Source organism: Lepisma saccharinum, chromosome 16 (genome assembly GCF_977018435.1).
Source record: "Lepisma saccharinum chromosome 16, izLepSacc3.1, whole genome shotgun sequence".
NCBI classification, from domain to species: Eukaryota; Metazoa; Arthropoda; class Insecta; order Zygentoma; family Lepismatidae; genus Lepisma; species Lepisma saccharinum.
Window position 1 is genome coordinate 6,205,251 of NC_139244.1, and position 13,030 is coordinate 6,218,280.

General features: G+C 37.6%; 1 protein-coding gene across 1 annotated transcript in view; it reads right to left on the bottom strand.

Annotated features, from left to right (window-relative positions):
- Positions 1-1,736: 1,736 nt before the first annotated feature.
- The window catches only part of LOC146000147 (putative glutamate receptor), a 342,647-nt gene continuing 331,353 nt past the window's right edge, over positions 1,737-13,030 (bottom strand). Inside the window, exons 9-12 of the mRNA XM_083137488.1 lie at positions 10,456-10,697; positions 5,394-5,611; positions 3,281-3,540; positions 1,737-1,983 (exon numbers count right to left, since the gene is read on the bottom strand). Coding sequence (XP_082993614.1) covers positions 1,737-1,983; positions 3,281-3,540; positions 5,394-5,611; positions 10,456-10,697 — 967 coding nt within the window. The remainder of the gene's footprint in view (positions 1,984-3,280; positions 3,541-5,393; positions 5,612-10,455; positions 10,698-13,030) is intronic.

The following is a 13,030-nucleotide window of genomic DNA, read 5'->3' on the forward strand; positions in this document are numbered from 1 at the left end:
AAAATTATGGACGGAAAATAAAGTAAAGTATGGAGGCATATGGGGATGTGGAGGTAGGGCTCGACACATTCTCCACCTCGACCTAGGCTATATTATGGAAGTGATGCGGTGATGTGGTTCACCAAATGCCTTCACCCCAGGTTTGCCCCAGCTACTCATTTGGGCTGAGTCGACTCCGGAGCCGCTAGGGATATTTGATTGATTGATTTGTTGTTTTAAGTCCACTTTATGCACGGGAAGGCTAATCGGGACTGGACCTACAGTTTAAAGTGGGATCCGAACCACTGTGCCATGTGCCTCCACCGGGTATCGAACCAGGGACCCCTTGATTACAAAGCGACGACGTTACCACTACGCCATCAGGGATGCCTGCTAAGGATATTTGAAAAAGTTCCCCAAACCACAGCGGGTCTCCCGCGTAAAAGTCAGACGCCTCACCAACTGGACTTTGTGCAATTCAGTTGCGGTATAATTGAAAGATGGGCAGACTTGAACGGCGACTTCGGAAAGAAATGATTATTGAAAGTGTATATATTCAATATTTTCAGAATGGATTGAAAAGGTAACCTGTAAACAATGCTCGTTTCATTAATTCGTTCATGTTGTAAGGGAGATGGAAATGAAGAGAGAGAAAACAATTCATCATTGTTGTCATCATTGTTATTCCGTTTTCCTCGAAAAACAATAACACATTTCATCATTGTTGTTCCTTTTTATAACACGTTTCCCTCAACACAGCGTCAGACGGCTGCACTGCGTACCGTACCGTACCGCATGATATGGCAACACCGTGACGCGTGTTCCTTCAGCGGCAGGTATATAGCAAAGATGAAAGTGATCCGTGCTTTTTCTTTCTTTTAGTCTCTAATTTCAACTGCAATGAAAGGTTTCGAATGTCATGCGCCTTTTGATTGTTGGCATCTATCTCAGTCAGTGGTAAACAATGTCTGGTGTTTTCTTTGTGGTAATTCCGAATCGCCTCTGAACTTCCCGACATGCGAACTTCGGTTTTATTTTTGGATTATTTCAGGCACGATTTGTATGTGCTACGACTGATTGGATAATTGTAACATACTGTCAGTTTTCATTGTCTAAAACTTACTTCTTTCGAAAATTTAATTTTAAAAAAATGAAATCAAATTATCGACATTCAAACAAAAATAAATTACTGCATATTTATCCGCACTACTATTTGTGCGTGTGTGTTGGGGAGGGGTTTATGATGAACAATTATTTTGGGGGGGATTTTGATGAATGATTTTTGGGGGATGGGCACCCATGCTTCCATATACTCCTATTTGTTCGCGAGTACCAATTCGTTTACTGTAGATCAAAAAGGTCACTAAAACAATTTCAATTTAATATAAGGGTGGGTGGAGAATAGTGGATCTTCAAGCGTTTAAGACAAGCGATGCCATTAAATAGCATTGAAAAGGTGACTACCGTACTTGAACGTACAGTAATTTTCGTCTTTCTTTGCAAAAAAAAATCTAAAGCTGAAAAGTGGAGAATGAACTAAAACATCCATGAATAGCACACCAGAAGAGCGGAAACGAAGCGCATTGTTGCGAATTTGTAAAAAACCTATTCCCTAAAACATAAGAAAACTGTTCGATGGATTCACCTCTACGTATTTCACCTTTGTACGATGTCTTCGAACGCAGCGCTGCGTGCGGCCGTAGCACAAAACTATTTGAAGGACACAGACTTGCATAGTAAAGTGCGAGACCGAAATGTCAGTTCGTCCAGGCAAATCTTTGCCTGAAGTTCTTTCTTCGCTTTATCTTTTTTAGCTTGAATGTAACCAGTTCAACCAGGAAAATAACTAGTGCAATGGCAACTCCAAAAAGAAGAAGGAAAAACACTGCAGCAACATGGTGAATCTGTACTTCCTTCACGCCATGAGTTGAGATTTCGTCCACCATGCTCCACCATTTTCTACGTATGCGGTAGAGTACGCCATTTTCTTCCATTTTCTTTATACTGCAACGAGCAAAGAAATAAAAACACTCGTGTTTGAATTCTATTCTTGCATAGACTGAACATATGTGCATTGAAGAAAGATACATTTGTAAAGCGTGCACAAAAATAGACTTCATTCTTATAACATGCAAAATCGTGAATCATATTGACACATTTTTTTTGTATTAATTCTAAACTAGCATAGAGAAGTTGGTTTTAAATTCATTCTATGCATAGGTATGCTACTGTTAGAGTTCAAAGTGAAAGAAGGAGCACTCAAAAAACTATCTCCCCTGAAATTGATGAATGTTTATGTACATTTCCATAAATTGTGATTTTCGGTTCAAAGTCAAGGTGGTGGATTTGTATGTAACTAAAAAATGTCCAAAATATACATTGCATGCATATATGCATTAAAATCATGCAACATATCCACTTAAAATTTGAAAAACATGCCCTAAAATGGCGCCTTATGGTCTATATAAACATGCATTATGATCGCACTTATTCCCTGTTGCATGCTACTGTCAGTATAATTCCAAGAATTAAAGAAATTGCCGCCTATAGACCACTATTTCTTTAATGGTTGTCTAATACATCTATATAATTGCTCAAGGTGGATAGTCAATATTGTAAAATATATTAAGAAAAAATCGAACAGATATTCACAACAATTGGGGTCACGCGGTCAAAAAATGCTTGTTGATGCACAACGTAAGAGATGAAAGTCAATTCATGTGAAGAGCTCCACCTACACTAGCGCCGTGTACCTTGCACAACGTGGAAAGATTTATCAAGTTCTGAAATATTGGTGCAAAATTCCCCTATTATTAATTATAGACGATACAGCGACAAAAAGAACGATAATGAATAATTCAGAACACAAAACAGTTGTTCCACATTAACTTTGCCATACATGATTGTGTTTTTTCATTCATCCAAAATATCGCAAAAAATACGAAGAACAAACTAGTGCTTGTGACAGAAAAAGGCTCCGAAATGTTGAAATAAAACTGCAACTTTGCAAGTCGTGATGTTTTCACAACTTCGAAAATACTGTACTTCTTTACGGCAAGGAAGGAGGGGATCACGCTTTTTAACAGTTAATGTCTATGTATCCTGGTCGGTGTATGAAAACATCGATAAAGATCAGTGGTTATGTCTGAACTCGCATGCCGAAGCATGCAATCAAAATATCTCCCCTGATGTCAAATCAGATCAACTGGAATCGCGAATTCCTTGGAACAAAAACAGTTGCGAAATCGCATTTCAAAAATGAACCAAGACGATCATCGAAAAATAACTAAATAGGACTTACTGGTAGTTGATCGCATCGTAGTAGGGAAACTTCTTCTTCATCACAACTGCTACCGAACTCGGGAAGTAGTCTGTGGGGATCGAGACGACAGTACAAGGTGCCTTGTCCAGAACTCCTATGGCTACTTCGTAAGTCGTGAAGAAAGCATAATTGTGATGACACGTTCTCGTCAGTCCCTCTCGAACGGTTGTGACGAAATTATCTTGGTTGGAGATCATGACTTCTTTCCATAGTTTCTTTATCAGTGGTTCTGTTGAGGACTGTGAGGAAACAAGAAGAAAACATTGATGAGTGAATTATGTCAGATGTGAAGACGAGGCTCAATTTCAATCATGAATCATACTGATTGAATGTGTCATGTGAATTTATTTTATTGTTTCAGGGTTTCAAATACAAACTTCCTTCATATTTTAAATAAAATCAATACAAACAATACTATATTGATAATTAGGTCTGAGACGTGTACTTTCAACCGCTACCAATATTGTTGCCGATTCCCACCTATACTGATGCTTAAAAATTGTAGTAATTAAAAGTTTGTTCGAAATATTGATTAATATTAGTGGAGAGTGTATTCCTGTCCAATTTTAAGTATCACTATACCAGAGTTTTTCTTTAGTAATCACAAAACAGTTTTTTTCACATAATATTGGTACAAAATCAGTGGAAACTTCGAATTTTGTATAACTTCCAAGATAAATCTACTTTGCAAAAGTGCCGCTTAGAATTTTTGTAGCCCTTGGGAATTGTCAAAGTATCTGCCAGTATCGGTTATTAAATCCAACCGATACTTTCCGATACCAGCTATTTATAATACTTCTCTTAGCGTGCATTCAATCTTAAAAATTATTTGTTTCGTCCCTTCTTTTAATTGGTGAAGTTAAGGCTATAGAGATTTGTCTATTACTTAACTACTACACCTACTTTTCATAACTCAAAGATGACTCTTATATGGCCTGAAAACATAAAAATACAGTAATATGTTTTAAATGTACTTCATTTCAAACATCTAATGAACAAAAAAGCAACAACAAAAATACAATCTAGATAAGGATAGCAATATATTTGCCAAAGATTATTTATGTCTAATGCATGCACATTGAGACTGGATCTATATAGTTTAAAATGAGAAAGGAACCACCTCTACAGAATCGACCTTAGCTAGATGTTAGAATTCAGGACTGGGCACGGATATTCCTGTGTGTTTTTCATTCATCAATATCATGTAGTCATCATTCATTCCTGTCTTCGTGATTAACCTAAAATAGTTGAAAAGTGCCATAAAAGCAAGATAAAAGAATAAAGTAGAATATGTTGTCAATGGAGTCCAATAGTGTGACGTCACAGCAGACGACGCGCTGGGACTGAGTCTACACAACGAGAGAACGTGTTTTCTTCGTATCCAATTCAATGCTATTTTCGTTCGGAAGGGGTAGCTTTAATTATTGTGACAGCAGTTATAAAACAAAATTGTGATGTGCATCGTACATCAATGTAAAGACGAGATTTCGGAGAATACGTCTATATATAACATATACCTTCAGATGAGAATGTAAAGAATAAATGGAGTAGGAAATCGAGTAAAGCGAATGCCCCAAAAGAAATCTCAGCCAATGGGCGTCGCCGGTTCAATCGCTTGAAGCTGCTGGTCTCCCACGGTTTCCCACCATCCATTGCGGCAGCGTGGCCGACTTCAGATCAGGTAAACTTCGGGTAGACTTCGGCTGTGTTCGGAAGTGGAATGTTTTGAAAATGCAAGATTTTCTTACTCTGGTTATTCTTTACCTTATCCTCTGTTAGGTATGTGTGATATATAGTCGTATTCTCCGAAATCTCATCTTTACACTGATGTACGACACGCATCATAATTTTGTTTCATAACTGCTGTCACAGTAATTAAAGATACCCCTTCCGAAGGAAAATAGCATTGAACTGGATACGAAGAAAACATGTTCTCTCGTTATGTAGACTCAGTTCCAGCTCGTCGTCTGCTTGTGACGCCACTACTAATAGACTCCATAAACCTGCCACATGTGAGGCGACACATTCCTCTATATTTCATGTACAAAAACATACATACATACATAGACAAAATAATTTCATGAAAACTTACCTCGAACATGTCATAGTCAGCTGTGTTTTTCAGAACCCCGAGTTGGTAATTCTTTGCGTTTAGTAAATCTCTGAGAGTTAGGAATGGCAACACTGTAGGTTGGACAGTGAGGTAAGAGATTAGTATCGCAGAGTACGCTATATACACGAGCAGTCCGGTCATATACGTCATAAGGTAGACTACCCTTCCCGTCAGGCTGTTCGGCGTATCCTCATGACCTGGGAAAGAACAAGGTGAATATTTAAGGTCCACGTACGTTTCACGAGAAGATTAGTTTTATCAGGTAAGCGGTAGCAGAAAATACAGAACAATTAACTTTACATTTATACTATATTGTTAAATATATATTATTGTATATATTAACTTAATATTGATATAATTAAGGAAGATAAACTTTTATTATTAAATGCTAAAAATCATACCTAAGATGACAACCAACCACTCAATTACACATTATAACTGTTCTGCAATGTAATCATATTTGGCATTTAATAATAAATTAGATCACAAAATGTGAGAATGTGAAACGCCCTCCCTTAACCGGGAAAACAAAAGCTACCACTACCTAGATAGAGGTGGCAAAATCTCCCTCGGACAAGTGAGAGTGCTTAACGGTCCAGGTTTATTTCCTGTATGGGGACGGTGACCAACAGTGCATAGCGATTAGCCATATCAAAAAAACCTATACTTTCAATTACCACACCTTTACCTGTAGCCGGGAAGCGGCTGGCTGCATACCTGAAAATCACGGGTAGCGACATGCGTATGAAATGATATTGCCCAAATTAACATAAAAATAAAAAGTATATTCTATTCATAACAAGAAAAAAATCAATTTAGTACATTACCCCCTCTTGCACTCACACACATCCACCCACAGATTCAATCCACGGGGCGGGTCAACAAAAGTAATACATAAAATGTACAGGTTTTTGACGACGAGCCCTAATTATTCCATTCGCATTTACTTTTACATTGACTTTTGTCTAATCAGGTCATTTGTGAATTTGCTCCAGTGCTACTTCAAATCACTAGCCAGCCCTTACTTAAGTTCACCTTTAAAAAATAGGTCGGTGCGGTGACAATACATTATTTGTCCAGAATAAACAAAAGCGTCTCAACGGCAATTACGCTCACGTGGGCGGACGTTTTTCCTTTTACTTGGCCTCACGTGGTCCTAAACATAACAATAACCTCCGTTGAGTGACGCAAACATATACTCTCTAGCAGGCGGGACTTCAACACTTCGCCGCGACGAGCAATTAATATTACCAGGCAAATACTTTAACAAATAATCACATACGCGACCTGACGTAGCTAGCAGCGACACAGCGCTGACACATACTAAAATGAACAAACCTCAAATAGATTAAACAATTAAGCGGGCGGCGCTTTACTCCAGCAGTACGCACTTCAATCAATACAAAAGGAGCACAAACAACAGTGAATTTAAGAACATTAAAAACCACAAGAAATGAGTAAAATTGACCTGAGACAATTAAATACAAATATTAAGCGCAACGGGAGTTTGGTATGAAGTTTCGAGTTGTGTGGGCGTTTTCAAAACATCTACGAATTTCTAGGGCATTCTCTAAATATCAATCGAGTCGGTACGTGTTGACATTCGTACAGATGAATACGTTACCATCTCTCTGGTTCCACGGCGCATCCTGGTGTCTTCGCGGGCGATTGAAATCACTTACTATGCACACGAAAGGTTTTCTTATTCTTCCTTGGTCGCAACGACGAGAAGGCGAAGAGCGTTCATGCATCTGGTCCCTCAGCGGATCCGTGATGATGGGTCGTCGGCGTTGCTCGGAGAAGGTCAAGGGCCTCGGCGTCTCTTCCTCTCGGGGTCGGTGAGCATCTCCGTGGTCAGGCGTGATTCGGACGTCGCATCTGGGCGGTGGGCGGTAGTTCATGGGTCGTCGGCGTCTTCTCCATCACCGTCGGGCGATCTCAAGCGCCGTGACGTCGACATGGCAGCGTTCGACATCTCTCTCTCTCTGTGTGGCGGCTGGTAGGCATCCGGCGGCGTAGCTCGGGTTTTCGGCATGATGTAGGCATTCGTTGTGGTGTCTCGTCTGGCATCGGGGCGAACCGAGGGTGACCCCTCTCCTCTCTTTCTCTCTTAGTCGGCCATGATTTTTGATGTTCCTTGTTTCACAAAACTATAAACTGCGTAAGATTATAACGGAAACACAGTCTCGCTTCGACTTCCTCCAGCGATTGAGGTAAGCACACTCGTATCGACTTACTGCCTATCACACACTAGTGTTCGCGAAACAAAACTAAGTCCACGGTATACGGAGATGTAGCACGGAGGTGCTCTCGCTACAAGAATCGCGGTAACCTGTGCGTCGAAATGGCAGGTCCTTCGTTTTATCCGGATTTCGAAAAAGGACGCTTGGCGGTCGTTGAAGGGTCGCTTCCGGAAAGGTCATTCCACTTCGCTCCATTGTCTCTCAGCCTGGACAGGGCCGTGCTTCTGGTATGAAACGTTCGGATTAAGCCGCCGTCAGCGCGGCGCCCACAGCTCAACTGCAATCTGTGTCCATAAACTGATCGACTATAACCAATTCGATCTGGCACCCGTAATTCTTGTTTGATTGCGACGAATCTCCACACATCCGTCCTTCCATACATGTTGCTGCGCTAGCAAAAGTTTCACATCAGTCCGGCCGCTGGAATCCGAGATATTCGGATGGCTGTCGTTAAGGTCGAATTTCATAAGTTTTAGACGCATAACGTGACCTTTCTGGCGCTCGCCCGTGAGACTCGCTACTTTCTCCTTCCTCCCGTTGGCTTGGCAGATCAAATATACATACATACAAATAAAAACACTCAATACCTTGATTAAGCACATTTTTTCACCGCTATGGATTAGAATAATAATAATAATGATGATGATAATAATGAGGCAGGTCGACGGTAAATCTGACTGTCACAAGAATGTATTGTTCGTTATTTGGCGTCAATAGTCCTTTGGCATTAGTTTGATGAATACCAAGAAAAAGAATTAAATAATCAGACCACCCAGGATTTTCATTGAGGGTGGGGCAAAACCGGAACATGTTTATTTATATATATATATATATATATATATATATATATATATATATATAAGGTAGGTCACTTAAACTTCGCCACTCTAAGAAATACTTTTCAAGAGACGTATAAACATTTTATGGGAATAAAAAAATAGCATAGCAATGCTAATGTCTTAAGAGTACATAAAAATATATTGCAAGAAATATGCTTCCATTTCTCGTACAAAAATACAATAGGGAGTGGAGGGCTGGACGTTTTGGGGGACACAACTGGGGGGCAAGGACAGTCTACTTTATCTTGGCAGAAAGGTTTGAGTTTTTCTTTTAGGTCCACAATTATGCACAGATAGGCTAATCGGGACTGCTGGACTTACAGTTGAAAGTGGGATCCAAACCACAATGTGCCTCCAGCGGGTCAAGGTAGACAAGGCTTAGCATAGCCCAGAGGCGCAACCACGAATTTTTTGTCGGGGGGGGGGGGCGGGGCAAGTACCAGGATAAACGTACCTATAATAATATTGATAATAATAATAATCAAAGACGTTATTATCCTCATAAATTACGCAAAAGGGAGGTAGAAGTCGGTGCTAAAGCATTTGTTTGGAACAAACGATTTGAAATATTTTTTCAACACGTTCAATTTCACATTAGCTAATATGGAAAACAAACATACAAACTGCATTTTGAATAACAGAAAATGTATGCTAAATGCATTCCGAAGATAATTATTCTTGTACATAACATGTATAACTTTCATGTACAACATATGTTTCACACATATGCAACATGGAGCGATATGAAATTAGAAAATACATATGCAACATGCTAACACTAAATTGTGTACGTATTCCAAGTTTATTCAATACGTATATACACAAGACATATTATTGAAAAACATTACAGAAAACAATGATTGCGAGCGAAGCGAGCAAAAAATTTTTACGAAATGTATTTTTATTTGCATAAAATTTGAAATTAATGGGAGAAATTTCTCCTATGTGTCCCCTGCAGGTGTCATTGGCTGTCAACGTTTGCTCTCCCTATAGTTGACTTCCGTCGAAGGTTGGGGAGGGGACAATACCCCCCTGTCCCCCAGTGGTTGCGCCACTATCATAGCCATAGTGCAGGGGAAAAGTGGGAAAAAAATTGTTATAAAACTAAAACTATCCAACATTGCAGACTGAAAACTTCAGGAGTCTGCCTCTCTACACTACAAACACTTTCATTTATGCAAGGGCAAAATTCAAATTTTTACAAATTTGAAAAATCGTCGATGTTATTTTCGTGGCTTCTTATAGGTTTACAATTAAATATTTCATGGTTCGAGGGGAGGAGCATGGCCCCCATGGCCGTTCCCCTGGGTAGGGGCTTGAAATATCTTTGTCTTGCAATAAAACAACATTTTTACAAAATAAAATATTAAAGTACACAAAACTTTATGTAAAACTTCCATTTAAGTGAACCAAGTAAAAAAAAGAAAAGTTTTCTTTACGAGTAGGACTAAATAGGTGGAATTTATAGATGTGTATCATCAAGTGTACTGAAGCATCTCCACATATGACGGTGTTACCACTATGCCACCATGGAGACCCTCATTGAATGAAGGAACAGCTTTCTTAATCAGATAAAAAATTCCGAATTTTTTAAGAAATCATATTTTGAATGTCTGACAAATATATGAGCATTACTAAGTGTAAACTGGAGAAATGACGCAAACATTCAATTTTAAGTAAATATATGTGAAAATATGTAACATACTTCAAATTATGAGAAATATGTAACATCAAATTTATGTATATCGTTCCTAACATTGTAATTCTCCTATATTTGTCATTTCTTGTCTACATACAGGTACAAAGGAAAAATATATAATTACTTAATTACTAATTTGATTCAAAGTTTTAAGCACTTGCAACCTACGTCACGAAGGAGTGCACCAAAGAAATTCAGCAAACAAGAAAAGTTATCAACAGATCCACCTATATAAATCTCACCTTTCTTTTATAACTCACCTTGCTGGCAAAAGGCCCCATATATGTAAAGATAGCAGTCATAGAGATTTAAATATTTCATATCCTCGCTCGAGTCCTGGTCTTCTAACAATTTTGATCTGAACAGAAGGAGTGTGAAAAGAAGGACAGGCATCACCAAGATAGTTGAGAAAAGCGTCCACCAGAGGTCACTACTGTAGGGCTGAAGAAAATTTGTCCACTTCCACGTCACGCCGTCTGGTCTACGGACGAACATTCGGAAGCTAAAAGTTGTAATAAATTATGAAGTTGCTGTAAAAAGATGTATAATCTTACCTAATTACGTTATGAGATATCGCCGCACAAATGCAAAAACCACGAATGTACAAATTATGAATTTGTTATTATATCAATATCATCATAATATTGATATGAAAGCCATTTGGCAAGAAAAATTTAGCTTTCTTATTACTTCTATAAAAGGAAATTACATACATTTTTCTTTATGGCAATTAGAAATTAAGCTTTGTTATCTTCCTACATGTGGTTTATCTTCTCAATTTCAAATAAAATTCTAAATTTTGTAAAAAAGATCAAGATATTAACTCATTTCCACCACGGTAAAACATTCAGAAACAATAAACAAAAATGTTAGAAAAATACTCATAAGTCCAGAGCCATCTATTGTTCACCATAGCAAACCATATCCCAGCATAGTAGCGATTTTTTTTAAAACCTATTTTATTTCAAATTATTCAATAATAAGTTAAAATGAGACAATATTGTAAAAAAACTATTCAAATTTGTTAATATAAAACTTTGTAGAAATTATGTCCACTTGTATTCGATTCTGGAAAGAAAAAATATCAATAAAGAATGAGGTAAAAAATTATCACGACCACTACTGAAAGAGATAGACCAAGAAAGTATAGCCTGTGGTTGATGGAAACTGAGCTGTTTGTGTAATATTGTGGTAATATTAATAGTTGTTAATTAAGTGAGTACTGTTTATAAAGAGAGAATTTTGTGACTGGAATTGAGTTAAACCCATATACTTATTTAAGTTGAAGTTTAAAACTACGGTAAAAGGAATTATACTCATTAATGTGATTTTCGTAAGGCAGTCTTTTTAACGTCATGGCGGATGCCATAGGTTATATGGAACTTAATAATCAAGTAGAAATTATAACGAACTTGGTAGAAGACAATGAAATTGTTCTAGAAGATAACATTATAGAAGAAACATCTAGAAAACAAGCTAAAAGAGTCAGATCTTCTGAAGATGATCAAGTTCCAGCAAAAGCGGTAAGGATAGACAGGTTAGATAATAGAGATAAAGTAAACACGTTTGGAGAAGGTCGAAGAGAAAATAATGTAGACAAGTGTAAAATGTATTATGATACACATAATGGGCCATATTTAGTAATAATAACTAGTACTAAAGGTCCAGAAAAGAAATTTAACTCTATGAAAATAGGCAATGAATTGCGAAAGAAAGATATAAGGGTCAGATATATCCAACCAAGTGGTTTATTTAGAGCAAAGATTTATTTTTACACCAGGAATGAAGCTAACAATTTCATGAAAAATATGCATTTTCATAAAGAAAATAATATTGATGTGTTCATCCCGGAATCCTTATTGGTGAAGGAAGGATTGATATATGGTATACCCACTGAATTTGAAGAGGAGGAAATTAAGGAAAGTATTGAAGACCCGACAGTAATATCAGTGGAAAGAATGAAAAAGAGAATTCGAAAAGATGATGGTTCATATTATTTTGTTCCTACTAAGCTAATATCAATCACGTTTAGATCTCAAGAAATGCCTAAACAGATTATAGTGGTTAGTCACATTTTCGATGTTACTCCTAAAGTTAGAAATGTGATGCAATGTAAGAAATGTTACAGGTTCGCACATTCAGCAGCCATATGCAAGGATAAAGCTAAGTGTGCTAGATGTGGAAGAGAGGAACATGAAAATTGTAATGAAACTCCGAAGTGTTTAAATTGCGGAGGAGAACATGTTGCTACTGATAAGTCATGTGTAAAATGGGAAATGGAAAGAGAAATCATGAGAGTTATGGCATATGATAATTTATCCCGGCAAGATGCAAGAGAGAAAGTAATAACAGGTAATGTTCCAAGCAATTATGTTGTTCAAGGCAACTCATATGCTGATCAAATAAAAAACCATATAAACAAAAGTCAAATAAGTGAAATTGACACAAGAAAGACTGGTGTTGTAGGAAATAGCATAACAATACAAAACAGATTTGAAGCCTTAAGTGATTGGGGTGAAAGAAAATCAGATACATACTTGGAAAATGTTTCATGGAAAAGAGTTCCTCCAGAACATCATAGAGACTATTCCAAATTTGAAAATAAATATGGAAAAAATTTCAGACTAAATTCCTATTCACAAACAAAGAATTATAATGGAAATTCTGAAGGAGAATCAAGTAAAGGTTCTCTAAAGAAATTACAAAGTAATCAAAAACAATTAAATGGAAAGTCTACAGGAACTGTAATTAAGACAAGGAAAAATGAGGAAGATGTGGATAGTACAAACAGAAGCATGCAGGAGGTGAGCACCGGAATCTACAACAATGAAGAAC